The sequence below is a fragment of the Neopsephotus bourkii genome, unplaced genomic scaffold, assembly GCF_033783945.1.
Source record: "Neopsephotus bourkii isolate Nb327-2 ecotype Australia unplaced genomic scaffold, CSIRO-AGI_Nbou_v1 NB_580, whole genome shotgun sequence".
In the NCBI taxonomy this organism is placed as follows: domain Eukaryota; kingdom Metazoa; phylum Chordata; class Aves; order Psittaciformes; family Psittacidae; genus Neopsephotus; species Neopsephotus bourkii.
The window spans coordinates 2769244-2793782 of record NW_026901081.1 but is presented as its reverse complement, the minus strand read 5'-3'; the positions used below and the strand labels follow the sequence as shown (position 1 = coordinate 2793782).

The following is a 24539-nucleotide window of genomic DNA, read 5'->3' as shown; positions in this document are numbered from 1 at the left end:
GGCCACAGTCCCTTCAGAGGTCCACCTACTGCAGCACACATAACCGTGGCCACAGATGCTTTGAGATATACCTGCTCTAGTGTGGATTCATCCACAGCTTCAGGGTGTCCTGCTCCCAGGTGAGCTCACGCACAGGTGACAGTCCCTTTGGCTGGAGTTGACACTGGAGTTCCAGCCTGCCAAGTACAGCAGCACAGGCACAGCAGCCATGCCCTGGCCATCTGCCAGCCCAGGCACATGGCCACTGCTGTTACCAAGTGTTCCCAGGCAGAGGAGAGTGAGATGAAGCACCACTACAGTGAATAGCAAAGCAAAAAGTACTAGACTTGAAGTTACAGCAAGGCGAGTGAGCCCCATGGCAAGCAAGGAGCCTGCAAGTTAATAGCTGGACAGTAAGAACAGCTATAAATATGAACTAGAACATTCCAATCAAACCTGTCTTTAGGCCAAATCCTTCAAGCCCCATGTTGGGTGCTGAAAAGGATGGTTGTGGTTTAACCCCAGCTGGCAGCTCAGCCCCACAGAGCAGCTTGTTCACTTTTCCCTCATGGGATGGGGGAGAGCATCGGAAGGGTAAAAGCAGGGAAACTCATGGATTGAGATAGAGACAGTTTAACAGGTAAAGCAAAAGCAAAACAAGGGATTCATCTACCACTTCTCATGGTCAGGCAGGCATTCAGCCATCTCCAGGACAGCAGGGCTCCATTATATGTAATGGTGACTTGGGAAGACAAATGCCATCGCTCCCAACATCTTCCCCCAGCTTTGTGTGCTGAGCTGGCATCCTGTGGTGTGGGATATCCCTGGGGTCAGCTGTCCTGGCTGTCCCTTCCCACCCCCAGCTCACTTGCTGATGGGGTGGTGTGAGGAACAGGAAAGGCCTTCACTCTGTGTGAGCGCTGCTCAGCCATACCCAAAACATCCCTGTGTGATCAGCAGTGCTGCCATCACAGATCCAAACCAGCCCTGTACCAGCTACTATGAAGAAAATTATCTCTACTCCAGCCAAAACCATCACAGCAACCCAGTATATGATTTTAAGTGGAACTTGGGAGAGCTGGGAGATGTCCTTGCTTCTGTATTACTGTACTTTTAGTTGCAAACCTGAGGTACCAATACAGATCGCCCTACAGTGTGCCTCAGTGCTGTATCTCTACCAAAGCAAAACTGGGCAAACTGGACCAAAACATCACAGGAAACCAATACTTGTTCTCCTTGTTCTAATAAAAATATAGTCTTTTAATTAAGAGATTTTACTTGCAACAGCCTGAATAGTAGATGTATGTGATGGAGGGGAGCAAGAGCTACATCTGTATTTAGGGCTGTCTTTAAGGACCCATGGTATCAAATCCCGCCTCATTTGTGTTGGTAAGTAGCTGGAAGATTGGTGTAAATGTTAATTAAGCACTTGGTCTCTTGTGACTGAAAATATTAGCCCAGTGTTCAGCTTGCACAGAAGAGATCCAGTTTTACAGATGACTACACAATCCACTTGCTCTTTGCCAGTTCCCCAGTGTGTGAATGGTGGAGCATCTTCTGCAGGTGATGGCATCTTCCAAAGGGTGTGGGGCTGTGTTAGCTCAGCTCAGCAGGATGGGTTGGATTTGCTGGTTATGTGTATGAATGCTTTACATATTCTTTCTGCCATGTAACAATCCAGCATCAAAATCTTGCGGGTCATGATGGTGCTAAAGGTGGTCTTGAAAACATTGGGTGTGTTTTGGTTGGGATTTCCAGTCTGAGGCACTCTTCCGTATTCCCACTGCAGCTTAAGCATCTTTATCTCCTTTGACTCTTTACAGTCATCCTGCTGGACCCAGCCTAGAAGTTTTTCACTTGATTACAGCATGGTAGGACAAGGGGTGATGGGTTCAAACTGAAACAGAGGAAGTTCAGGTTAGATATAAGGAAGAAGGTCTTCCCTGTGAGGGTGCCCAAAGAAGTGGTAAATCCTTCATCCGTGTCAGTGTTCAAGGCCAAGTTGGACAGAGCCTTCAGTGACATGGTCTAATGTGAGGTGTCTCTGCCCATGGCAGGGGGTTGGAACTGGATGATGTTAAGGTCCTTTCCAACCCAAACCATTCTATCATCCTGTGATTCTGTGAATGTGTTGTGTTTGTTTGAAGTTTGATCATAAAACCACTCTTCACGTGTTGGCTTTGGTTGAAGTGTTGAATAGAAAGACCTGATGACATGCAGATGGCAGTAGGTCCATTTTGGTAAGGCTTTTCTCCCCTTTCCCTTTTCTGTCTTTATAATGAACTGAGGGTAAAGGCTTGTGGAAACCCTAAGGAAACCATTTATAATTTATTTAGGTTATTTCAGTAGAGAATACCTGAAACTGAGAAATGTATAGTCTTTGGAGCTTTGAAGCAGTAAGTTGTTTTACAGTGCTGTATGTTGTCTAAATCTTGTAGACCTCTAACATCAGCTGTCTTTTCAAGTGAGTTTAGCTGCTGAAGCCACTTGTTCCAGTGGGTTATGTCAGGTGTTTTTGTTGGCATTGGAATACCTGGAAAGCTTTACAGCATTAAGTTTAAGGGTTCTCACCATTCTCTGAAGACATTAACTGAACATTGGCTTAAACTGCTGTTGAATATCTGTATGGGAGAAACATACCTGAAGCTTTGACCTGCTTAAAATAGCAAGCAAGAGCCACCCAGATCTAATGACAAGGAGTTGGACAGACTTTCAAGCTTAAGATTAGGTATGTTTCTGAAGAAGAGGGTAGAGAAGCAGAGTGTTCTGTGTTAGTGTGATTGATTTTTCTTCTGTTTAATGTATGGTATCAAGCATGTTTGTGTACTGCTGATCACAAGTTACAGGGCTTGATGTGACTCTTTGGTAGAGTCATGATATGTTGTAGTAACGTGTAATAACAGAGTCATAGAATGGTTTGTGTTGGAAGGGACCTTAAAGCTCATCCACTTCCAGACCCCTGCCATGAGCAGGGACACCTTCCACTAGAGCAGCTTGCTCCAAGGCTTACTTCAGGACAAGTGTACAAGAACCTGGAATGCTGGTGGAAATTCTTCTGGTCAGGGTGAGATGATGTTTACTGAAGAAGCCTCGCAGACTGTGTTGTGGTGCATTTGTATCAAGGAACTTTCTAACCACCAAAGTGCGTCCTGTGTGACACCATCATCACACCTAAGCTGGAAGTTGTGTATGACACCATCGTCACACCTAAATTATGTTCTGGCCAACAGTCCTTGTTCTTGGTAGCTTCAGAGGGCTGCAGAAGCTGAGAAGTAGCCTCTTTCTTGAGGTTACTTCCTGGTAGTATTGTCTGGTGTAATAACAGACAGATAAGTGTGTGCAAGTATCAGTGCCTGCTGCCTTGTACGGCCACTTCTGAGGCTGTCCTGAAGATATTAAGAATAGCTTGTTTATGGCCTGAGAAGAACTTCTGGAAGACACATGGTATTGCTGAGATTAAGATTAAAACAGAATAACTATTTGTGGTGTTTCTGTGCTCTGCAGTAGCTGATAGACTGCATCCCTCAAGGAGAAACGTGGTAGATTTGAGGGGTGAAAGAGAACCTCCTTAGTGACTTGGTGGTATCCTGCTGGAGGCAGAAGACACTGACAGAAAGACTTCCTTTGTGTGGGGTGAAGGAGAGGATGGGAGCTACTGAAGGACTGAACTGGCAAACAGGGGCAGAGGATGGAAAGGTGATGAATAAATGATAGAATCCCAGCCTGGTTTGGGTTGGAAATGACCTTAAGATCATCCAGTTCCAACCCCCTGCCATGGGCAGGGACACCTTCCACAGATTGTTCCAAGACCCATTCAAGCTGGCCTTGAACACTGCCAGGAATGGAGCATTTACCACTGCTCTGGGCAGCCTATTCCAGTGCCTCGCCACCCTTACAGTAAAGAACTTCTTCCTTATATCCAACCTGAACTTCCCCTGTTTCAGTCTGAACCCATCACCCCTTGTCCTGTCACTACAGTCCCTGATGAAGAGTCCCTCTCCAGCATCCTTGTAGCCCTCTTCAGACATTGGAAGCTGTTCTGAGGTCTCCACACAGCTTCTCCAGGCTGAACAGCCCCAACTTTCTCAGCCTGTATCCATACAGGAGGTGCTCCAGCCCCTGATCATCCTCATGGCCTCCTCTGCACTTGCTCCAACAGCTCCATAGCCATCATCTGTAACCTGTCTCAAATCATTGAGAAACAATACAACTCACACAAAGGTGTGTTATATTCTTGGTTACTTCCAGCCTTGCAGGAAAAGCACAGTTTCTTCCAGTTGTGGAATAGCAATATCCATGGGCATTTATAACACTAAGGTGATCTTTCCTCCTTCCTTCATTACTCCTTCTCCTCTCCCTCCTTCTCCCCAAACCAGTGAACTCTCCTTTGCTTCAGATGTTCTACATTTTAATGAGTACTTAGTACCTTCTAGCATTTGTCTCATATATGCAGTATGCCATCAGCATGAGAGAGTTATTTCTCTTCCCCCAGAGCCAGACAAAGCTCTTGGAGCTCAAGCAGCAGAGAATTTCTCAGAACTACAATAGAAATAGTGACCCTGTTGATGTCTGTAATGGTCTGGGGAAAACAAACCATTTCTCAAAATGAGGGAAGGGCTGTTTCTAAAGACTCCTGTGTTTCAGCAGCTGTGCTTTAGCATTTGATTTCTTTCCATTATGATAATTCAGATATTGTAGTACCTTAGAGAAAAGCATTTGTTTCCCCTTAAACTCCCAGGCTAATGTGATACTTGAAGAATTGATAACAAGCAATCAGTCCTAGACTTAAAAATCCCCTTTTCCCAGAAAATGGGGGTTATCAGCATGAAGCTCTGTGGCTTTTTTTGCTTGTTTTAAGCTCTGTTTTCCTGTCCTAACAGTTGTGGTTGGCAAAATCCTGACCCAGTAGTTTGCCAAACGAAGTTTGAGTCTGAGGAGTCACTTGCTTTCCTTCTCCGCTCAGTGTCCCTGTGGTGCTGCTCTGGCTGTTTTACAGCTCATCTCCAGCTTATCTGGTGCCAGGACAAGTGCCAGGACACATTCACTGCCTTTTAGTATTAATGACTCCCAGGATTAGAATGGTTTCCTCCTGAGAACAAGTTGGGATGCTTCACAAAAGGCATATTCATTAGTGGGTGATAGAAGCATGGAAGTCTTAGTTTGATCCCAGAGCTTGTGGTGTGGTGTTCTTGGAGTTAGCAGCAGTGTAAGAAAGCATCCAAGGTGAGAGCTACATGGTGAAATGCAGGCAATAAAGATGACACATGATAAAACTTTCATGTTAGGAAATGATGTGCTGGAGCAGCTGATGATGGGGAAGGATGCTGAGCTGCCAGGGTTAGTTCCTCTGCTCAAAAAGCTCAGAAATACAGCTGAGAAAAATACCCCAAGTTGTGTTGGAGCATGGGAGTGGAACACAGTGAGTACCACATATGAAAGAGTCGAACAAAGATTTAGGGAATCAGAAGTAAGGAGCTTTTACATCTGGTTTGGGTCAACTTTATGGAATTGTAATTTTATAGTTATGTTGTTCTCCAAAGAAAAATCTGCTGTTTTCTGTTTGAAAGCATGGATAGTTCTTCTGAAGTATGGGTAGATGGTTCATGCTTGACTGTTACAAAGTCTTGCAGGAGGTCACAGATTAAAGTGGTTGACTTGTGTTCCACAGCTCTGTTACCTGATGTGACCAAAAATAGGAACTCTCATGCCCAGCCCTTCTTTGACATTATTCTTTGTGGCAGGAGGAACCAGGTGAGCCATGGAGTGTGGCTCGAGCCGTTGCAGTCTTCAGCCCAACATGTTAATGCAAACTGATGTTGCCAGTGGTCTGTGTTCTTGCTGTTGATGTTAAGTTAGGACCAGCTGAGGAGTGGATTCTCTTTCTGCACACCCCTGACAACCCTCCCTGGCACAGGGTGAGAGGAGCATTGAGGAGTGCATCACCCAACCACTGGACATGAGTCAGCATCCAAAGTGGTCATGGGTTGAGAGGGGAAGCAGCATCAGAAACCTGAAAGTGATGAACCAATGCAGCTTGGGTAAAGTTGGGTATTGGTCATTGTGGTATAAATAAAGTGGAATTCCTAACTTTTAATTCTTCTTTTGATGGGATGGGCAGTTAATTGCCAAGAAAACAGAAAGGAGATCACAGAGTGGATAAGGCCAGAAGGGACCGTTGGGGATCTTGGAGTCCAAGCTCCCTCCTCAAGCAGGGTCACCTGGAGCACATTACTCAGGCTTGTGTCAGATGGCTCATGGATATCTCTAGGGAAGACGACTCCAGGAATGAGTTGGTTTAAAAGGCTCAAGGTGAAAGATGGTGAATGCAGCCTCAGGGGCAGCACTGCTGTGGAGAAAATAGAATCCCAGGATTTGGGTTGGAAGGGAACTTAAAGTTCATCCAGTTCCAACCCCTGCCACGGTCAGGGACACCTTCCACTAGAACAGCTTGCTCCGAGTCCCTGTGTCCAACCTGGCCTTGAACACTGCCAGGGATGGGGTGGCCACAGCTTTTCTGGGCACCCTGTGCCAGTGGCTCAAATAGTGTTGAGAATGGGCAACAAAACTGCAAGTGATAGCGAGTGAGGAATGATTAGGAAGTGTGCATTAGAAGGGAAAATGTTCATGATGAACACATCCCAGGGTATTTAAAAATAGCTGTTGGCACAACAAAATACAGACTCATAGAACAGAAACAAAGAATCAAGCAGGTTGGAAAAGCCCTTTAAGCTCATCCAGTCCAACTATTCCCAGCATTGCCAAGGCCACCACTGCCCCATGGCACTGAGGCCTCGTCTCCACGGGGTGTGAACCCTTGCAGGGCCAGTGCCTGCAGCCCTGCCCTGGGCAGCCTGTTCCAATGCCTGAGCACCCTCTGGGGCAGGAATTGGTCCTCAGCTCCATCTAAACCTGCCCTGGTGCAGCTTGAGGCCGGTTCCTCTTGTCCCATCCCTTGTTCCTTGGGAGCAGAGCCCAGCCCCTCCTGGCTCCATCTTCCTCTCAGGCAGTTGGAGGGAGCCATCAGGTCCCCCCTGAGCCTTCTCATTATTAACATGGAGTGGGTATTTAAAAACTAACAAAACACCAGGTAGCACAAAGATGGGCTGAGAATCACAGTAACACTTGGGATATTTAATTTTGGGCATGTGTATCTACCTCTCATTTACCTTCAGCTTGATTTTAGCGCTCAGCTATGGCATCTCCTTCTTGCAAGGTTGTGCAGACAGATCAGGAGGCTAAGGAAGATTGTATCAAGTTTCAAAGAAGGGTGCTGTTAGCTTCAGAAGAGGTTTTTCAAGTGCACAGACAGGGCTGCTGGAGATTCGCATTCTTTCTGTATTGTAAAACCTGAAAAATAGCACAATGAATGAAATTTGAAAGTAATTCTGATTTAAATGCTTTTCACATGTTCCATAATTACAATTGATTGCTGCAAATTATAACCGAGGCCAGAGCTCAGAAACGTTTAGACACTAATGAATGGTGACTTGTAGTGAAAATATTTAAATAGAAAAAGAAGAGCATGAAGTTTCTCCCTTCTGTGTTAAGGCGAGACTCTCACTAAAAAGAGGATTTAAAGGTAGCCCAAGGGTGGGTAGTTTCATATGTGTGCTGTGGGATTTTGTTACCTTCTGGCAGAGGCACAGGGTGCCCAGAGAAGCTGTGGCTGCCCCATCCCTGGCAGTGCTCAAGGCCAGGCTGGACACAGGGGCTTGGAGCAAGCTGCTCCAGTGGAAGGTGTCCCTGCCCATGGCAGGGGTTGGAACTGAATGAGATTTAAGGTCTCTTATAACCCTAATTATTCTGTGGTGCAGTCTTGGCTCCCCCTGTGAAGCTGCAACAGCCCCAAAGTTATAACCGTTTCTTGCAATTAAAAGAATTATGTTGATAGGGGTGGGTGTTTTAATGGCGTTAACAGGTTAAAACATGAGTTTGCTCATAGGAGTTGATACTAAAGGGTTGGGTGCTTCAAGGAATGAAACTTCATTGAGTCCTCACCCTATATGAGATCTGAGTATCAGCTCACAAGAGGATGAAAGGAGTTTGTGTTTTCTTTAAGTCTAAATAAGTCCTTATTTTAGACCTAAGCTTAAAGTTGGTCAAGACCCACACCGTGTTTTTATGGACTACTTTCTCAGGCAATTCTGTTTGACAGGTTTTATCCTTGTCAGTTTTCCACCCTGGGAATACTGTGTTCAGTTTTGGTCTTGCTGCACAAACCAGGTGTGGATGGGCTGGAGAGGGGCCAGAGAAGGGCCACAAAGGTGATCCAAGGGCTGAGCAAAGAGTGAGGAAAGGCTGAGGAAGCTGGGACTGTTCAGCCTGGGGAAAAGAAGGCTCAGGGAGGCTCTTGGTTTTCAGCTGCTGATGCAGAATGACTTGTGTTGGCTTCACCTTCAGTTTGCTTGTGCTGCTCCTTACAGAAGACTTTCATAATGCTGCTGGTGGTGAAATCCTTTGAGTGAGATGGTTTAGTGTGAGGTGTCCCTGCCCATGGAAGGGGAGTTGGAACTGGATGATCTTAAGGTCCTTTCCAACCCTAATTATTCTATGACATCCCAAGTGCTTACTGAGGAGTTCTCAACATTTCTCCATGTTAGTCACTGCTGAATGCTTTGCAGAATAAAAAATGTCTTTGTAGCATGGTTACATTCTTGTACTTCTTTAGGGTATAATAAGTGAAAAATGCTGGGGGTTTATTGGGATATCCAAGCTTGTAAAAGTGGGATTTCAAGAGAAACTGCCATGAAACCTTCATCTGCTGATGTTGTTCAGTTAAGTCCAGAGTTTAACAAGGACTTATTTGAAGTGCAGGTTGGATGACCAGTGGCTGGAGACCAAACATGCTATGTTTAAGGTTGAACCTGAAATAGCGCAGAAGTATCTTTGTAATAAATCTCATCTGATATTCTGTGATATACGAAAAAGGGATAAATCTGTTTAGTTTGGGTTATTTCCACTGAGGAATACATCAAACCTTGGGAATGAAACTCCTTTTAGAAAAGGGCTTTATATTCAACCTGCGTATTGCCTTTTGATTAAATTGAGAGATGTGGAAGGTGATTTTAGACTTTAATCAACATCTTTCTTCCATTGATAGAATCATAGAATAGTTTGGGTTGGAAAGGACCTTAAGATCATCCAGTTCCAACCCCCTGCCATGGGCAGGGACACCTCACACTAAACCATGGCACCCAAGGCTCTGTCCAACCTGGCCTTGAACACTGCCAGGGATGGAGCATTCACAGGTTCCTTGGGCAACCCATTCCAGTGCCTCACCACCCTCACAGTAAAGAACTTCTTCCTTATATCCAATCTAAACTTCCCCTGTTTAAATTTTAACCCATTACCATTACTGTTTGTTTGGGACTGCAGTGATAGGACGAGGGGTGATGGGTTCAAACTGAAACAGGGGAAGTTCAGGTTGGAGATAAGGAAGTTCTTTACTTTGAGGGTGCTGAGGCACTGGGTTGCCCAAGGAAGCTGTGAATGCTCCATCCCTGGCAGTGTTCAAGGCCAGGTTGGACACAGGGGCTTGGAGCAAGCTGCTCCAGTGGAAGGGGTCCCTGCCCGTGGCAGGGGTTGCAGCTGGAGGAGCTTTAAGGTCCCTTCCAACCCAAACCATTCTGTGATTCTGTGACGTGTGGCAGAGCAATGGGGCTTCATTACAACCTTGAAGAATAGGTGATAAATTGTAACTATTTGAAAATAATCTCTCAGCTAAAACCAGGGCTGTGTTTTAGGGTCATATCCTGCTTGCAGCAAGGGCCGATGCACTGAAGTCTGCAGCTCTCATAGCAAGGTCTGATAGGTTGGCAAAACAACTTACTACATGGGTTGGAAAAGGCTTTTAGGTCCCAGAGTCAAGCACTGTCCATGTTGGTCATGACTCATTCGCAACTGGCAGTGAAAGATGTGGTGTGATGGGATCACTGCATGGGGATGGGTTTATCAGCATGGTTCAAGTCTTAAGATTGCTGAATAATGATTAGTGGCACATGCTCTGGATGGTCCAGGTACGCAGGGACTCTTCTGATAGGTATTTAAGCACTTAAGTGATGTAAAGGTGCTTGGATATGGGTATGAAAATGATGTAGCTGGTGAGCATCCAGTTTTCAAAGTACTTCCCTGGGATAACAGTGTCATCGCAATGTGAGCGTGGTTGGTTTGTTTTTCCATGCCTGCCAATATCTTTCTAGGAACAGGATATAAAAGTGCTACTTGGTGACTTGTTCTCTCTGTTTTGATCTGGGCTTTGATGACAGCATGTTTGATTGCTCTTTTCATTCACTTGGGGGCCAGAGCCGTTACATTTTTATCCCTTTCCTGTGTGTCTTTTTTTATGGGCACACAACCTGGGAGGATGATGATACTCGTCAAGTGACTCAGCTAGAAAGTAAGCTCTTGAAATTGTCCTTTAGAACAGGAACTACTGCTCTTTCGTGCTGGGAAACGCTACAGATGTCAAGTCCTTCAGGTTCTTTCTATGCCAAGCTTCCTGTGTGAATGTGGGGCTCCTTGTCACAGTTGTCAGAAGGCCACTGCGACTTCTTGCCTGGTTCTTACTAGAGGTTTTGTCCTTCCATTTAGTTATCATGCCAAGTTTATACCAAGGCCATCATATGCTGGAGGGAAGGGGTGGGATCCAGAAGGGATGGACAGGTTGAAGAGGTGGGACTGTGTGAACGTCATGGAGGTCCTCCCCTGGGTCAGGGCAATCCCAGCACAAACAGGGGCTGGGGGAGACCAAACGGAGCAGCCTGAGGAGAAGGACTTGGGGTGCTGGGTGAGGAGAAGCTCCCCATGACCCGGCTTCAGTGAGCGCTTGAGCCCAGAACCCCCCCGTGTGCTGGGCTGCACCCCCAGAGCATGAGCAGCAGCTCAGGGAGGGGATCCTGCCCCTCTGCTGTGCTCTGGGGAGACCCCCCCTGCAGCCCTGATCCAGCTCTGGGGCAGCAGCACAAGAGGGACGTGGAGCTGTTGGAGCGAGGCCAGAGGAGGCCATGGAGCTGCTGCGAGGGCTGGAGCAGCTCTGCTCTGGAGCCAGGCTGAGAGAGCTGGGCTGGGGCAGCCTGGAGAAGAGAAGGCTCCTGAAGGGGAGACCTTAGAGCAGCTCCAGTGCCTAAAGGGGCTGCAGGAAAGTTGGAGAGGGGCTTGGGACAAGGGCCTGTAGGGACAGGTCAAGGGGAATGGCTTGAACCTGCCCGAGGGGAGACTGAGCTGAGCTCTTAGGCAGAAGCTCTTCCCTGTGAAGGTGCTGAGGCGCTGGCACAGGGTGCCCAGAGAAGCTGTGGCTGCCCCATCCCTGGCAGTGCTCAAGGCCAGGTTGGACACAGGGGCTTGGAGCAAGCTGCTCCAGAGGAAGGGGTCCCTGCCCATGGCAGGGGTTGGAACTGGAGGAGCTTTATAGCCTCTTCAAACCCAAACCATTCCATGATTCTTTGCTCTTCCCCTCTATCCAGCACTCCAGTTCTTCTCTGATATGTAGGTTTTCATTTGTAATCACTTTCCAAATACCAAGTTCCCCCAGTCCTCCCTCCAGCCCTAGGGCTCTTTGTCACCTGCATGTTCTGGTTTTGTGCTCCTTCACTTCAGTCCTGTTTCAGCGAATGTTCAGCTGTGAACCTGTTCATTTTGACAGGGCAAATAAGTAGAGGTGAAACAGGGTCATGGTTCTGTGGAAGGTGTTAATGGGTGACCACAATCAGGTCTCTAATCTGTGGTTGTGCAGGTGTTCAAGTTACAACTTTCCTAAGCAGATGTTGGGATTTCCATGTGTTCACGCTTCATTTCAATTTTAAGCCCTTCCCAAATTTCGTAGAAATAGGATTGCTGCATGGGACATTCCCTGGAATGCTGCAGCACCTGGAACAGTGCTCAAAGGGTGTTGAATGAGGCTACGTAAGAGCTGCCCTTCGGGAAAGTGCAGGACTCCAGCTGGCTGAACTCCACCAGAAGCCTTATCATGGTACCTACAGTGACTCATCCCACCTGACTCATGCCTCTTCCAGGGGAATGCTGTATTTGAGTATCTCACAGATGGCACCACGGTTTGGTTATATCTGATCCTTTGAAACAGCTTTTCTTTACAAGTAGTGCTTGTATGTGTTATTATCCCTTAGCACAATGTCCTGGTGGTTTCTCCACCACTTCAGTGTATTCTCTCAAGGTTTTAGAGAGCTGCTGTGTTACAGTCCAGAGATGAAGGGTCATATCAGTTTGAGAGCATCACTCAGATTTAGAGGGGTTTATGTACTTTCCATCACACTGTTTTGACCACAACCTTTGCAGAATGGCTCTTGGGCAAGAAAGGTTCCATGTGTTGTTCCATGTTAGATCTACAAGGCGGCACAATGTGATGAGGTTCTTACAGCAGTTCCTGAAGTGAGTGATGCAGGTCCCACTGGAACAAGGATGGTGCTTCTCAAAGGAGATGTAACCTGTTTGGTTAAAACAACTCAACCCCAAAGCAGTTACATCTCCCATTTGTTATCTTTGGTGTGTTTCAAGTTGGATTGGAAGTGTTGTGAAAAGGATTCTTCTTGCATCCCAGTTCAGTGAATTCTTGTCAGGAATTCTCTCTATATCCTGAACAAAAGGAAGTTGAAGTTATGCAGGTTCAGTGTTAGGCAGTGTTCACAGTATCACAGTATCACAGTATCACAGTAGGTTAGAGATTGGAAGGGACCTCAAAAGCTCATCTAGTCCAATCCCCCTGCCGGAGCAGGAACACCTAGATAAGGTTACACAGGAACGTGTCCAGGCGGGTCTTGAATGTCTCCAAAGAAGGAGATTCCACAACCTCCCTGGGCAGCCTGTTCCAGTGTTCCGTCACCCTCACTGAGAAGAAGTTTCTTCTCAGGTTTAAGTGGAACCTCTTGTGCTCCAATTTGTATCCATTACCCCTTGTCCTTTCATTGTTTGCCACTGAGAAGAGCCTGGCTCCATCCTCGTGACACTCCCCCTTTATATATTTATATACACTAATAAGGTCACCCCTCAATCTCCTCTTCTCCAAACTGTAGAGACCCAGCTCCCTCAGTCTTTCCTCATAAGGGAGATGCTCCACTCCCTTAATCATCTTAGTTGCCCTGCGCTGGACTCTCTCCAGCAGGTCCCTGTCCTTTTTAAACTGAGGCCAGGTTGGACACAGGGGCTTGGAGCAAGCTTGCTCTAGTGGAAGGTCTCCGTGCCCATGTCATAGGTTGGAACTGGGTGCGCTTTAAGGTCCCTCCCAACTCAAACCAGTCTGGGATTCAGTAATGGAAACATGAAGGTGAATTTAAGTTAAATATTGAATAGATTCACACAGATACTCAAATATTTAATACAACAGTAAAAGAAATGGCATCTCAATAACATTTAGTGTCCCAGCTCTTTATTCTGTGTCAAGAAACACTCATGGACCATCAGAAAAGCCATCATAAGTTATATGATCATAAATTATGATCATACAAGTTCTTGGCTTTACAGCTTTGAAAGTGTGTTTGCACAGAGGGATGGAGATGCTTTGAGAAAATACAGATACATGTAAAGAGCAGAGAAAAATACTTGAAAAGGTCGTTTCTTCAAGCTTCTCCTCAACAAATGACAAATGAGGATGCTCATGGCAGTGGGCACATAGAGTTGCATTAGGAATAACTGGGTTTGTGTTTTTCAAAGGCCGTGCTGCTCACTAGCTTATAGAATTGATGTTCTGCGAGTTTGCCACTTGGTGGTGCCAGATTGATTCATAAATCACAGATGTGAGCTGAGAGGAGACGGTGAAGCTGTATCTGAGGAGCATATACAAAGAGGGAGGTACAGTTTGGGTGGAAAACGTTGATTCTGTGATGGTGCTGATGCTGCTGTACTCAGCAGCAGCTCCTTCCTCCATCCATCAACCCCATATCTCCAGGCCTTAACCTGTCCCTGTAGTACTTACAGAGTAAGTATTTAGGATAAAGCTTCTGGAGTGTTTCAAGCAGAGGATGGATTCAGTGATGTCCTGATTGTGGGGCAGAAAACAGCTTTGGGTTTATGGAGGCAGCTGCAAGCCTGTTGCTTGCAGTAATACTTTTGTAGGTGTTTCACCGGTGTAGTTCTTGTCCAGTTGGTTTAATTCTGCCACAACTTATACATCTTTATCATTCATACTTACTTCCTTGATATAAGGAAGGGCAATGATCATTGTAAATGCAAATCCAAGGGGATCAAATTAACCTTCCTCCATCTCTCAGTTGTGGGGATGCTTTTCAGCAGAGCTTAAGTCACTATATTCAATCAGAATGTCTCAATTTGTCACAGTGTTTTGGTGTTATCGGTGTTTAGCATTGAAGTGTATTTGCACCAACCCTCATAACATCTTTGTTTTTTCTCTCTCTTTCTCTCAATGCTGCAGTTCCAAAAGAATTGGTGGAGCTTCACTTGAAACTGATGAGAAAGATTGGCAAGTCTGTCACAGCAGACAGATGGGAAAAATATTTGATCAAGGTACAATGTGCACGTTGGATGATACTGCAATGCTGGAGTGTGCTTGGGATGACTTATGAATGATCCTGAGCCTTGGGCTGTGTCGTGGCCATCACTGTGCAAGCCCACGTGTTAGTTGTGGAAGATCCCAGCTTAACTTTGAGTAACCAGACAGTATTTCTGCATGTGCAAGAGTGGACACCTTCATACCTGGTAGTAAAATACTTCTTTGAGCATTAAGACCCTAAATAAGGAGGTTTTATGGCCTGCAAGCTAAGTTTAGCAGAGATTTACACAGTAGCAATTCACTTGTCCATCAGTCATCTGGCTATGATTTTAATACTGTGATGTGGTTGGAATTCATGCAGGGACTCACCACACAGTTCTTGCAGCATGTGTTAACAATAAATGAAAGTATTGTGGTGATTGATATCTATGCACTCAAAAGGATGAAAATGTAGTTATGTATCTATAAATACAGCATGTCCTTGGTTTGTATTGGGAGTTTAATTGTGGCTCTGTCATTGATGGCACTTTACATGCATAGTTTTCAGTTTAAAGTGTTTACACTGCTTCAGAAAATAGAAATAGATACTCAAAATTAATGGGTTACCATTTCCCCCTTGGGTATGTTCTGTGTGTCTTTTAATGCACAAAAACATAGTCTTAGTATTGTCTGTGCAGCCATGATCACATCTTACTTAGAAACACAGCATTATGGTAAGACCAATGACACAGATAATAATAAGCAGCAAATTCAGGTGCCTTTTGGTCCCTTAAGTGCTTTCTAAGTTTTACAGAGCCAGGGATTCATCTTGAGGTTTATGCATTGTTAAGATGATGATGCGTTTAGGACTGGGATTATGTCAGGAATTATCCTGCTGAAGGGCCTGGGGTTAAATGTAACCTCTTAACCAGTTGTAAAGCATTTATAATGATGTTTTAGAAGAATAATGTAATAATTTATGTAACTTGTGTGTACTTCACATATTACTGCAGCTACTGAATTGCGTTGAATTCCTTAATACACTAAAAAGCCATTGCAGCAAGCTGAGAAAAACAAGAGTCTGGCATGTCCTCTGCTGAAGCAACTTAGCACTTGTGTGGTGAGCAGAAAGCAGAGGGATAAACCAAGGTTACAAGGGAAAAATCTTCCTTCAGCAGGCACTGAAAGGATGGGAAGTGGTGAGGAAACCCTCCCACCTCCCCTAGCTAACTTGAAGCTTAGTTTAGGCAATGGTTCAAAGAAACATTGAAGAACAAAGGAATTTGAATATAGCTAGAGAGGTTTGCTAATGTTGTCCTCATTTCAAAGGGATGTAACTAATTTAGAAAAACAATGGAGTATTGGGAAAAGCCACAAAAGCCAGGAAAAACGGAACCATTGGGAAGCATTGTGGAACCACTGGGAGCACTTTCCTAGATGCCTGCAGGTTGCTCACTGTATTATTGACATACTCTAATGTTGACCTGCTTTTCCTTTGCTAAAACCCACTAATGTGTTGCTTTGATAAAACAGGGGTTGATACATTCTATATGTGACTGTTTTCATGTCTTAAGGTGGAAACTTTAAATACAGAGCATTCACATTTATATGCTCTTCATATTTATGCACATAAGTAGTATTAATACGGGGTTTTATATACCAGCTGTTTATAGTTATGCTTTATTTGACTGCCATGCTTGCAAAGAGCATGGTAAAAACAATGTCTCTAAGCTGTGGCTGGTATTTTGACAGATGACTATATGTTAGGGTAGGAAGGGAACCATACAGTTGAGTCTTCTGATAGTGAACCACCCAGCTTGGCTCACGAGCATCTACACAAGTCTGTTTTGGAAGAAGATGGCACTAGGCTTAAAATCGGCTGTACTTACAGTACTATAAAATGCTTATCAAACAGCTTGGAAGAAAATAGTTCTTCTCTGTGCAAGGAGTGTGTATGGGCATGTAGGGCTGAGGTAGAGAAGTGGCTTGTCCTACACATGTGAACAATAAAGAGGAGCTGTTCAGCTGAGCTCTTCTGTGGGAAATGAGCAGTTGAGCTAATTCAGGTTGTGCTGTCCCCTGGCAAAAGACTTTACAGAGAGCTGGAGCAGCTCTGCTCTGGAGCCAGGCTGAGAGAGCTGGGCTGGGTCAGCCTGGAGAAGAGAAGGCTCCTGAAGGGGAGACCTTAGAGCAGCTCCAGTGCCTAAAGGGGCTGCAGGAAAGCTGGAGAGGGGCTTGGGACAAGGGCCTGTAGGGACAGGCCAAGGGGAATGGCTTGAACCTGCCCGAGGGGAGACTGAGCTGAGCTCTTAGGCAGAAGCTCTTCCCTGTGAGGGTGCTGAGGCGCTGGCACAGGGTGCCCAGAGAAGCTGTGGCTGCCCCATCCCTGGCAGTGTTCAAGGCCAGGTTGGACACAGGGGCTTGGAGCAAGCTGCTATAGTGGAAGGGGTCCATGCCCGTGGCAGGGGTTGGGGCTGGATGAGCTTTAAGGTCCTGTCCAATACAAACCAATCTGGGATACTGTGACTTGGCCTTTGTCAAGCATATACTGCAGTTTTATATGGATAAGGTTTACATGGACTGGTCCATCTGGCCCATTCAACCCCAAAACTGGCACATTTTGACCACAGTGTCTTTTCTGGCTGTTAAAATTCAGGTGCCTGTAGTCCCACCCAGGCAGACTCTGCTTTGCCTTTCACCTTCCTGGTTTCACTCTTTACAGTGACCGTTAGGAACATGGCAATAGTGTCAGATGCCATCGTAGCTGCTTTGGAAATACTTGAGATGTTTCAGGTTCTCTTTTGCAGGGTGAGATGGCTTTGACCTCTCCTTAGTGTGCAGAAGCCCATGCAAGCAGCAGCTCTTTATCACTGTGAAAAGTCCCCTTTCTGAAGGCAGAGAGTACCACGTCATCAGACTCGGTGAGATCCATAGTTCAGGGTTATGACAGTGCTTATCAGGAGGAAGCACAGTCATCTGGGGTTTAATTGTCAAAACGTAGTCTTTTCAGGTTGAACAGATGCTTCAGCAGCTCTGCTGCCTCTGAGCTTCTGCTTTGACAGCCACACACTTCCACAGCATGTGAAACTTCTCATTATTGCTTTCATACTTGATGAGTGAGTAATGAGCAGCGACTGGCACATGCCCTCAGCAAGGGATTGATGTACAGCTCCCAGTGTTCCTCATGTTGCACAGTTGAGAATGGGAGAGAAAGCAGAGTAACCCCATTTTGTGAGTGAGGAGGGATTGTCTCTCGCTGTCAGCTTTGGCTTTGTGTCAGAGAAGTGCTCACATAAGGTTCCTTAACCGTGGTGCAGGAAACGTGGCCCTCCAGCAGGATTCGCTGTGACCTGAGAGCACTCTTCACACTTCTCTGTAGGCCATAGTTTAAAGTCAGAGTATGATTTATGGTGTGGGTGAGCTGATCTGAGTGCAGGCTTACCCATGGGTCACTGAAGAAAAGGTGTTGGTACTGAGGATAGCAGAGGGTAGGTAGCACAGCCATGGGGCTATAGCCCACATGGAGTTTTACAACGTGAGTCAGGTGAGGTCTACTTCTGGTGGGTGAAATTTAGGGTTATTTTGGCAGCTGTTTCCAGAGAAAGCTGCTTTCAGGTGTGATTTACAAGTTTCCAGGTAGCTTCGTGGCTGTATCTTGGGCTTAATAATCATTTGGTGGTTGGGAGATCACAGCCTTGACTGAGTCCGTCAGGCAGGGCCTTGATTCCTTGCAGGCTGTAGGGCAGCAGCTTGTGCTAATCTGGACAGTCATTTGATAGAAGCATTTAAGAATAATCTTGACTGGAGATTGATCAGCTTTTGCCTCCTTTCAACTGGTGTTTCCCCTGGAATAGCCTCACCACGTGTCCTCAACTGCTAAACAGCTCTTTCCTGTTTATGTCTGAGTTGTTTAGGAGGAGAGGGAACTCCTTCTGCACCATGACTGTTGGAGCTTCTGCTGAGTCAATCTGCTTGTACTCTACTGCCACTTTTTTTGTTTGGTTTTTCCTTATATTGGTGTCATGGAATGTATTTGCTTGAAGTAAATAGAAATTGGCCACGCTTCTCACTCTGCAAGTGCCTGACAGGAGGATGGAGCCAGGAGGGGCTGGGCTCTGCTCCCAAGGAACAAGGGATGGGACAAGAGGAACCGGCCTCAAGCTGCACCAGGGCAGGTTTAGATGGAGCTGAGGAACAATTCTTGCCCCAGAGGGTGCTCAGGCATTGGAACAGGCTGCCCAGGGCAGGGCTGCAGGCACCGGCCCTGCAAGGGTTCACACAGCGTGGAGACGAGGCCTCAGTGGTGGCCTTGGCAGTGCTGGGGTAAGGGTTGGACTGGGTGAGCTTAAAGGGCTTTTCCAACCCACTTGATTCTCTGGTGATTCTATACATTAAAATATTGATCAAGCAGCTTGAAGCCCAGGCTTATTTTCTAAAGAATCATGATTCCACAGTGCAGAGTGAGTGTCAGTGGCATTTATCTGCAGTAAAGGGGTAGGGCTCAGGTGGCCCAAGATGTATTAAGTGCCATAAGGATGTGTAATAGGAAATGTCTGCTCAAGAGAGTTTCTATTCTAAAGTCAGAAATAGAAGAATAGGAGCTTTGGCACAGCAAAGACAAACATATCTTCCTGGTTCAGAGCTGTGCTGCCCAATTTCAGAGCTTTAAAGAGCCTTGTGGTGATGACAGAATCATAGAACCATGGAACAGTTAGGGTTGGAAAGGACATTAAGATCATCCAGTTCCAACCCCCTGCCATGGGCAGGGACACCTCACACTAAACCATGGCACCCAAGGCTCTGTCCAGCATGAAGGTGGCATGAAACAGAACGTGCAGTAATAAGACAGTTCATCTAAAAATGGTCTGTACCTACTTAGAGGAACTGTGATAATAACTGAGGACACGAGGCCATCTTCCTTCCCTGTCCACAGGCAATGCCCATATCCAGACCCTCCCTCCCAGGTGAGCACCACCATTGCTTCCATGTTTTCCAACATTACCAATTTCTTCTTCATCCCAAGTGCCACAATGGATGCTTTCCTTTCTCCTCTCAGCTTCCTGGGAATTACCAATGGGCAATTGTACCCCAAATCCAGCCCCGGGATGCTCAACTGAGCCCTCAGGCTGGGACCATCACACAGCAAACTTCCCCAACAGCTTGGGCCATGGCACAAACCCCTGGGGTCAAGAGCAAGATCCCAAGGTCCATCAAACACCCTGACTGCTGGCTCCTGAGCCCCATGGCTGGATCAGATGCAGATGATGATCATAGAATCATAGAATCATAGAATGGTTTGGGTTGGAAAGGACCTTAAGATCATCCAGTTCCAAACCCCCTGCCATGGGCAGGGACACCTCACACTAAACGATGGCACCCAAGGCCTCGTCCAACCTGGCCTTGAACACTGCCAGGGATGGAGCATTCACAACCTTCCTGGGCAACCCATTCCAGTGCCTCACCACCCTCACAGTAAAGAACTTCTTCCTTATATCCAATCTAAACTTCCCCTGTTTCAGTTTGAACCCATCACCCCTTGTGCTATCACTACAGTCCCTAATGAAGAGTCCCTCCCTAGCATCCCTATAGCTCCCCTCCAGATACTGGAAGGCTGCTGTGAGCAGCTATGATCAGAGCCTCAATGATCTGTTCTCTCATAGAGACTCACAAGTGCTTGCCAAGCAATCCCACTTTTGTTTTCTTTGAGGCTTTCTGACCTGCTATCTGAAGAGCTCATGTATAATTGTTACTGTAACATGGTACTGTTAATACAAAAGCTTAAAGTTGCCTTTATCCACTAACCCTGGCACTGTTGTGGTTCTGTTTGTGACAGATATGCCAAGAATTCAACAGCACGTGGGCTTGGGAGATGGAAAAAAAAGGATACCTGGAAATGAGTGTTGAATGCAAACTGGGGATTCTGAAGGTACTCATTCATCAGCTGAGGTGCTGAAGGACTTCTTCCTTGCTCACTTACATATCTTGGAGCTTTGGCTTTCTCACTCACTGCAACAGCTTGCAAATTTAGCTTGGCTGAGCCATAAGTAGGTACATTAAATATAGATCTCATCTTGTGCCAGGCATCAGATTCATTCGAGTGGAATAGGCCCAAACTGAACACTCTGCATTCTTTTCATCCTCTGAGTGGAAACTGGTTTGTACTGACTGTTCTGTCAGCATCTCTGTGCCTGTGCAGTGCACTTGGAGATGTTCATTAGCTTGTTCCAAAGCCAGAGATGGGCCTTCAAGTCTTGAGGAAGCTCTCAGGGTTGCTTCCAAGTTTGGCGATGGCTCGTTGTAAAGTGAGATTATTTGGAGTAGGTAAAAGAAAATAGTTACAAATACAGTTTCTAAGCTGGAAAAATAAACCCACACCCCAAAACTTCTTTCATTTCAAACCAACATGATCTGGAAAACACCCCCCTGATAGCTGAAAGTCACAGGTACGATAGAAAGAGACCTAAAAAGAAGCTCCAAATGACTGATTTTCTTATTTCTGTCTGTATTTTGACATTTGAACAGTCTCCCTTCTCTCTCCCTTTCCCAGTATCTCTGTGAATGTCAGTTTGATGATAACCTCAAGTTCAAGAATATCATTAATGAGGAGGATGCTGATGCCATGCGCCTTCAGCCCATCGGTCGTGACAAGGATGGCCTCATGTACTGGTATCAGCTGGATCAAGAGCATAACGTCAGGATGTACATAGAAGAACAGGATGACCAGGATGGATCCACTTGGAAGTGCATTGTTAGGTATTCCTTTTTTATTTCCCCTTTATTTCCTTTATTTTTCCTTATCTTATAGGGATTTTCAGCCATTTGTGACTGCCTCAGCAATCTGTGTTAATAACTCCATTTGTCATGGAGCAGGATTCTCTGCCTTCACGTGTATGTGTTGGTAACAGCCAATGTGTAACTTGTTTTCTGCTTAAGCTACAAAGGAGATATGGAAGGGCAACTGGATACAGGAGAAGCTTCTGGCAGCTTCTCACAGCAGCCACCGTTGTAGGCCTCTGCTTTTGGAGATGTCACTTGAATGATGTGGTTGTTCCTTTTGGAGCAGATAACTGCAACTTCCTCTCCACTGAGAGGGCAAAAGCAACTGGAAAGCAGTCAGTGAGGATGGGTAAGAGGATAATACGTTAAAGTATAGTAGCAGCTCACATCCAGACTTGAGAGGGCTTTAGATGAGATGGAAAAGGTCCTTCCCCCAAAGGAGTTTCATTTTGGTATGGATAAATTGGAAGTCTTCTGACTATGAAGGATGTACTGGTGGGACAGGCATTTTGCTGTGGTTGTGTATTTGGTTTTCAGGGCAGGGCACATTCAAGCAGATGGTGTTTGTTTATTTGCTATGAATCCCTTTGGGCTGAGCAAGTGGCTTATCAGATAACACGGAGTTTAATTCTGTCATCTAGAAACCGCAATGAGCTCGCTGAGACCCTGGAGCTGCTGAAAGCACAGATTGATCCTGCCCTGTTGAAACCCAGCAATGCTCAGCAGGAGAATTCATCCCGTGAAAGCCCCAGCATAGAAGATGAAGACACCAAAAAGGGTGCAGAAGCATCTACACAAGGTTTTCTGCCTTCTTTTCTCAAGTTTTCAATGTTGTGCTATGGCAGTGTAAAGAATTCTCAACTTCCTGAAAAGTTACTGTGTTAGAGCAGGACTTGTTAAAGAAAATCAACCCACAGAACCTGTTTCTGTTCAAAGTAAATCCAGTAAACCACTGAATCAGCCAGGTTGGAAAAGAGTTTTAAGCTCATCAGGTCCATCCCTTCTCCAGCACTGCCAAGGCCACCACTGCCCCATGGCACTGAGGCCTTGTCTCCACAGGGTGTAAACCCTTGCAGAGGGCCGGTGCCTGCAGCCCTGCCCTGGGCAGCCTGTTCCAATGCCTGAGCACCCTCTGGGGCAGGAATTGGTCCTCAGCTCCATCTAAACCTGCCCTGGTGCAGCTTGAGGCCGGTTCCTCTTGTCCCATCCGTTGTTCCTTGGGAGCAGAGCCCAGCCCCTCCTGGCTCCATCCTCCTGTCAGGCACTTGTAGGCAGCCATCAGGTCCCCCCTGAGCCTTCTCTTCTCCAGCCTGAACCCCCCAGGTCCCTCAGCCCTTCCCCATCACACTTGGGCTGCAGGTTCTTTACCAGCTCCATTGCCCTTCAGTATTGAGTACTTTGAAATTATAAGTATTTTTGCAAGGTATTTTGTGCCTATTTAGGCTCAGGCTTTTATTTATAAGGAGAATTTTATTTTTGCTGTGCATGCTCATCATTGTATGTTTTTTGGGGGCATTGAGCTGATGCCAAACTTTACGTGTTCTAGCAACATTAAAATTTAAAAGAAGAAAAATACCTGTTTGTGCAATGCCATGTTTGAAATCAAGGTATCATTGGGTGCACTGTTCACGGTTCCTTTTGAGTTTGAAACAAAAAAATACAGGTTATATCCTCCACTGTTTCACAATCAGCATGATTTTTCAAGAATCATAGAATCACAGAATGATCTGGTTTGGAAGGGACCTTAAAGCTTCTCCAGCTCCAACCCCTGCCACGGGCAGGGACCCCTTCCACTGGAGCAGCTTGCTCCAAGCCCCTGTGTCCAACCTGGCCTTGAACACTGCCAGGGATGGGGCAGCCACAGCTTCTCTGGGCACCCTGTGCCAGCGCCTCAGCACCCTCACAGGGAAGAGCTTCTTCCTTATATCCAACCTGAACTTCCCCTGTTTCAGTTTGAACCCATCACCCCTTGTCCTATCACTACAGTCCCTGATGAAGAGTCCCTCCCCAGCATCCTTGTAGCCCCCTTCACACACTGGAAGCTGCTCTGAGGTCTCCACGCAGCTTCTCTTCTCCAGGCTGAACAGCCCCAATGTTCTCAGCCTGTCTCCATACAGGAGGTGCTCCAGCCCCTGAGCATCCTCGTGGCCTCCTCTGGACTTGCACCAACAGCTCCATCTTACGTTGAAGACTCCAGCACTCAACATGAGTTTAATTGTAATGATTTATAATACTCAAATGTTTTAGAAGTGAAGTGGTCCTTGGCTTCCTCCCCTGCATTGCTGTTATTAGCAAAGAACCTTTATTCCTTCTTTATTATAATGTCATTGCACATATGTATTAATGGGCCTGATTTGTTTATGTGTGCATTGCTTTCAGCAAGTATTTGTCAACCTGAAGTACTTTACTTTGCAAGATGTGCTCTGTTCTCAGGTTATGGAAAGCTAAAAGCTGCTTATCCGAAGTAACTCCACCCCAGTTACAGCTTGGTGTTACCACAATGGAAGGAGATGGTTTCACAGAGAGGTTTAAGGATTTCAGTGTGAGGTTTAGAAGGAATACATCCTAAGTTAATCTGACATATGGAATTAGCCAAAGCCTCTCTTGGTTCTGGGTATCAAAGGGAAAGGCTTGCTATTTTATTCTCATTCTTTGTAACAAACAGTTACAAAGCAGAAGAAATAAAACATCTAGGTAACACTGAAGTGGTTGTGGAAGCTTTAATGTAGAAATGGCAGGGAATTGGGATGCACTCCAGCAGGTTTCTCTTACAGTCGAAGGCTTTTCCAGTGTGTCACTCTGCATTTAAGTGACAACACAACCTGTGTGGTTACCAACACTGCAGGATGAATCCCAAGTACTGATATTGCCTGTGTCTCACATCATGTTGATGCAGAATCACTCCTGGGCACTATTCCCATGTATGGAATGAATGATGAAACAATTGATACATGCAATGATACATGCACAGTCACAAAGCACTGCTCAGGGCCTCTCAGTTGAGAAGCTTTAGTGTTTCTTCCTAGTAGTCCAAGGACCTCTCACACAAAGCTCTTCTGTGATCAGTGAAAACCTACTGGAAGTCCTGATACCTGTTTGATTTGGCCACTTCCTAGATCACAGAATCAGAATGGTTTGGGTTGGAAAGAACCTTAACCGCATCCAGTTTCAACCCCCTGCCATGGACAGGGACACCTCACACTAAACCATGTCACCCAAGACTCCATAGTGTTAAATAAGTTCATGCAGGAAGATCAAGTGACCCAATGCTTGCATTTGCTTTACCAGCCTGAGGAGTTGACTCAGGTGGTGTTGAGATGACTTTTGCACCAGCTAAGTCAGTTTG

General features: G+C 46.0%; 1 protein-coding gene across 1 annotated transcript in view; it reads left to right on the top strand.

The window, feature by feature from the left end:
- RSF1 (remodeling and spacing factor 1) overlaps window positions 1-24539 on the top strand; it is a 56971-nt gene that overhangs the window by 6187 nt on the left and 26245 nt on the right. Inside the window, exons 2-5 of the mRNA XM_061351381.1 lie at window positions 14360-14451; window positions 20250-20342; window positions 20964-21169; window positions 21835-21992. Coding sequence (XP_061207365.1) covers window positions 14360-14451; window positions 20250-20342; window positions 20964-21169; window positions 21835-21992 — 549 coding nt within the window. The remainder of the gene's footprint in view (window positions 1-14359; window positions 14452-20249; window positions 20343-20963; window positions 21170-21834; window positions 21993-24539) is intronic.